Source organism: Eimeria tenella, genomic scaffold (genome assembly GCF_000499545.2).
Source record: "Eimeria tenella Houghton genomic scaffold, Eth_scaff110, whole genome shotgun sequence".
NCBI lineage: Eukaryota > Apicomplexa > Conoidasida > Eucoccidiorida > Eimeriidae > Eimeria > Eimeria tenella.
The window spans coordinates 93,224-97,782 of record NW_013541475.1 but is presented as its reverse complement, the minus strand read 5'-3'; the positions used below and the strand labels follow the sequence as shown (position 1 = coordinate 97,782).

The following is a 4,559-nucleotide window of genomic DNA, read 5'->3' as shown; positions in this document are numbered from 1 at the left end:
CTGCCACACCCAGCGGCGGGGCCCCCGGCGCCCGTACGAACTCAGAGAGGGCCCCTGAGAGGGGGGCCCCCACGAAAAGAAAGAAGAAGAAAAGAAGTGGCGAGGCCTTTTGGCTGAGCCCCGCCATCGCCAGGGACCTGTACAGACAGCCGACTGGGGGCCACTGGCATCAGGGAAGGTCGGGGGGGATTTTAAAAGCAGCAAAAACAAAAAAAGAAATTCGAAGAAGACAAAGACATTTCGGCGGCGGGGGCCCATGGAGTGGCTGGGGCCCTCAGCAGCAGCAGCAGCAGCAGCAGGAGGGTTGGCCGCGAGACTGGGCTTTAAACGCTGTTAAAACGTCATTTATTGATTTGCTGCTGCTGCTGCTGCTGCTGCTGCGCTGCTGCTGCTGCTCGCGGCCGCGAGCCGCAGCCACGCAGCCCGGGGCTGGTGAGACTGCGTGGATAGCAGGGCGCTGCAGCAGCAGCAGCAAATTAGACAGCAGCAGCAGCAAATTTTTGTTTTTAACTTCATTTTTATTATTTAATTAATTTATTTTATTTTCAAACTCCAAAGACTTCACCAAAAGACACTTCGCCCCATCTCAAAATCCCACTAAGACAAACTCGCCCGCCAGTCGCGACACCCGAGCCCGGACATGCATTTCGAAATTAATTTTTATTTTTAAAATCCAAAACTTTAAATCAATTCCATTTTTAAATTGTTTCGCTGCTGCTGCTGCTCGTGGTGCTGCTGCTGCTGCTGTTGCTGCTGCTGCTGCTGCGCGGCGCCTCGTTGAGGTGTATGTACAGCTGCTGTGGTGTCTGCGGCGCTCTTCCCGTCCAGCTTTTTTGCAGGTCTTTTCTTTTCTCGCAATTCTTTTTTAATAATAATATTTTAATTATTTGAAAGTATTTTTTTAAATGATTAAAAACATTTATTTCTCTCGAGGCCCCAACAAGTTTTAAAAATGAAGTGGGGCCCCCCAGCTTGAGGGGCCCCTCTAGACCTCCTGGGGCACTTTAGCAGTGACCCGGGAAGCTGCAGCAGAGCAGCGCCCTTGCTGCAGCAGCAGCAGCAACCGCACAGCAGCAGCAGCAGCAGCTGCTGCTGCTGCTGCCGCTGCTGCTGCGGCTGCTTATTCCCGCTGTGGCGCTGGTGCCGCGGCCGAAAACCTCTGGCACTTCAAGTTTGGTCTTGAGGCACCTAAAAGCTCTTATGCAGCACAAAAATATAAACAGAAATATAAATATAAATATAGATATAGATATAAATATAAATATAAATATATATATAGATATAAATATAAATATAAACATATATATAGATGTATTTATATATAGCATGGCCACATAAGAATGAGCATGTAGGCGAATATAAATGCAAAGTTTTCAACTAAATGGAACTCTAAAATACTTTTTTGCTGCAAAAGAACTTCGCAGCAAAACTATTTAAAGGAGGAGAGGCAGGGGGTCCGAATGAGGGCCCTGCGAGTGCAGCAAATTGCTGCAGCAAATTGCTGCAGCAACTTGCTGCTGCTTCCCGCGTGCTTTGCTGCTGCTTCCCGGGCTATTTATAAGGCCCAAAGGCTGAAAGGGGAAGCCCTAGAAAGCGGCGAAGCTGCGGAGTTGAGGTCTCGGAGAGAATTCTGAATTTTGCACTATTGATTCAAGACGTGCAGCTGTGCCTTTGTGTGTCTCGGGTGTATAGACAGCCATTGAGAGTGCCAAAAAGGGAAATAATATTCTAAATGAGGCATTTAGAAGCCACGCGGTCTCTTGCAGAAAATAAAAACTGTTTTAACTGCCAGGGGGAGAGGTGAGACGTCGTGCAGCCCACTGAAGTGGGGTGTATCGCCACCTCAAGGTGTAACAGGGGTAAAAAGCGAAGAAAAAGTATTCCTATTTGCTTCATATTTGTTTTTTTGGGAAAATTTGTAGTGAAGTACTTAATAGTTCAAATCTTTCCGAGTTTTGCAGAAGTTCTGTCCGCCTGGCGGAGCTATGCACGGCGCACGGAGGTGTACGTACACCTGAACGGACCGGGAAATACGGACTTGAGCGTCCAGACGAGAATTTGAAAGTTCATTTATATTTAAAAAGAGATATATATTTAATTTTAATTTTGTGGGAGCTCTGGAGCCCCAGTGGCGCGTGGGCCAGAGCAGTCGATGCAGCGGAGCAGCCGGGTGTCCAAGTCCGCGGCTTCCGGCGCGATCTTCCGTGGAAAGCTGCAGTTTTTCGGGATTTTTTGGATTATTTCGGATTATTTTGCATTTATTTTGCATTTATTTTGCAAATTGCATTCGAAAATGGACGCAGAAAGCTATTTGAACCGGCTTTCCGACAGCCACTTGAAGGCGCAGGCCCGCGCCTGGCTGGCCACAGACCGAAACCCCCAAACCCTAGCCCAGGCCCAGCAGCTTCTCCGGGAGGCCCCTGAAGAAGAGCTGAAGGAAATCTTCTGCAAACATTTGGTCTTCGGAACTGTAAGTTGGGGCCCCTTGGGAGCCCCCTGGGGGCCCCTCGGGGGCCCCCAGGACCCGGGGGGGCCCCCAGATGTGTGCAGAATGCAAATTTGTAAATCTTTTGAAGAAAGAAAAAACGCAGCTGCTGCTCTCCGCGCAGCAGCTGCTGGGGTGTCTGTACACCCCAACAGCTGTATATCTATCAGCCAGCGGGGCGTGCTGCTGCTGCTGCTGCAGCAGCAGCAGCTGCTGCTACTGCTGCCGCAGAGCGTCTCGGGTCTCTTTCGGGCGCTTCTGCGCCGTACAGACACCTGAGCTGCGCGCGTTGCCGCAGCAGCAGCAGCAGCAGCAGCAGAACTATTTAATCATTTAATTAATTAAATGATTAAATAATTAATTAATTAATTAATTAATTAATTAATTAATTTGTTTGTTTTTGTTTCGCTGCTGCAGGCGGGGCTGAGGGGCCTAATGGGCCCCGGCTACAGCCGGCTAAACGACGTGACGATTCAGCAAGCCTCTCAGGTGTTTAAAACTTCATTTTGATTTAACTTTTATGTTTCACTTTGTCCAAAGTGTTCTCAATTTGCTGCTGCTGCTGCTGCTGCTGCTGCTGCTGCTGCTGCTGCGCAGGGCCTCGCCATGTACCTTTTGGACCGCCACGGGAAGGAGGCTTGTGCAGCAAGAGGAATTGTCATTGGCAGGGACTGCAGACACAACTCCGAGCGGTCTCCAAACCCTAAACCCTAAACCCTAAACCCTAGACCCTAAACCCTAGGTTTCAGGCGCGGGCGGGAGGGCCTTTGGGGTGTGGCCTTTTGCCTTTCGTTTCGGCCTCGCTGCTAGCTAGCTAGCTAGCTAGCTAGCCACACATCTATCTATCTAGCTCGCGAGCTAGCTAGCTTGCTCACCACCACGCCACCCCCCTATGGCTCCAGCCAGCTAGCTAGCTAGCCACCTAGCTAGCTAGCTAGCTAGCTAGCTAGCCAGCTAGCCAGCTAGCCAGCTAGCTAGCTAGCTAGCTAGCCAGCTAGCCAGCTAGCTGCTGCGGGTTGTGCGTGCAGGTTCGCGAACTTGGCGGCCGCGACGTTTTTGAGTGTGGGGTTCAAAGTGCTGCTGTGTGGGGCCCCCGTGGCGACGCCGCTGGTGGCTTTTGCTGCGCTGCAGCAGCAAACTGTTGCTGCTGCTGCTGTTACTGCTTCCCACAACCCCAAGGCCTACAACGGCTTCAAAGTCTTCGACTGCAACGGCGCGCAGATAGTGCCCCCCGTCGACAGCCGCATCGCCCAGGCCATTCAGCAGCACCAAGTTTGCTGCTGCTGCTGCTGCTGCTGCTGCCGCTGCTGCTGCTGCTGCTGCTGCGGAGGGAGGGGAGGGGGGGGTGCTGTGCTGCTGCTGCGGCTGCTGCGAGGGGGTGCTGCGGCGGAGGGGGGCGCTGCTGCCGCTGCTGCTGCGAGGCACTCCCTGCTGCTGCTCCTGCTGCTGCTGCTGCTGCTGCTGCTGCTGCTGCTGAGGCGGGTCCGAGGTGGGAAGTTTGCTGCTGCTTGCAGGAACTGTGGCCTTCTGTGGAGAAGTTCTTTTGCCGCACTTCGGGGAAGTGCAGCGCAGCAGCAGCAAACTTGTCGGACCCCACAGCAGCACTGACGGAGGCCTACGTGGCAGCAATTGCTGCAGACCTGCGCGAGCCCGAGGGCTTCCGCGCAGCAGCACCAGCAGCAGCAGCACCAGCAGCAGCAGCAGCAGCAGCAAAAGAAGAAAAGAATAATTACAACTTCAAAATTGTCTATACTCCCCTCCATGGAGTTGGACTTCCTTTTGTCCAAAAGCTCTTTGAGCGCTGTGGCATGGCCGACGTGCTGCTGCCAGGTAACAATCAGCAGCAGCAGCAGCTGCTGCTGCTGCTGCTGCAGCAGCAGGTCCGGCAGCAGCAGCAGCAGCAATTATTTGTTTAATTCTTTTGGTCCTCATATGTTGGCTTGCTTCTTTATGAGTTGCTGCTTGCTGTTTCTTTGTTGCTTTTCATTTTTATTATTTATTATTATTTTATTTATTTATTTATTTATTTTTTATTCATTGATTATTTGTTTATCTTTTATTTTTTATTTATTAT

The 4,559-nt window shown here is 51.4% G+C and overlaps 2 protein-coding genes across 2 annotated transcripts in view; one reads left to right on the top strand and one right to left on the bottom strand.

The window, feature by feature from the left end:
- Positions 1-127, bottom strand: part of ETH_00002595 (3-oxoacyl-(acyl-carrier-protein) synthase III family protein, putative) — a gene marked incomplete at both ends in the record, with an annotated part of 3,505 nt that extends 3,378 nt beyond the window's left edge. The window contains one exon of the mRNA XM_013372910.1: positions 38-127. Coding sequence (XP_013228364.1) covers positions 38-127 — 90 coding nt within the window. The remainder of the gene's footprint in view (positions 1-37) is intronic.
- A 2,166-nt stretch (positions 128-2,293) lies between these two features.
- ETH_00002590 (phosphoglucomutase, putative) lies at positions 2,294-4,401 on the top strand (the record flags this gene model as incomplete). The annotated part of the gene is made up of 5 exons (XM_013372909.1): positions 2,294-2,470; positions 2,903-2,974; positions 3,083-3,177; positions 3,514-3,757; positions 4,000-4,401. The coding sequence occupies 5 exons, from the start codon at positions 2,294-2,296 to the stop codon at positions 4,399-4,401; spliced, it is 990 nt and encodes a 329-aa protein (XP_013228363.1).
- Between the last annotated feature and the right edge of the window lie 158 nt (positions 4,402-4,559).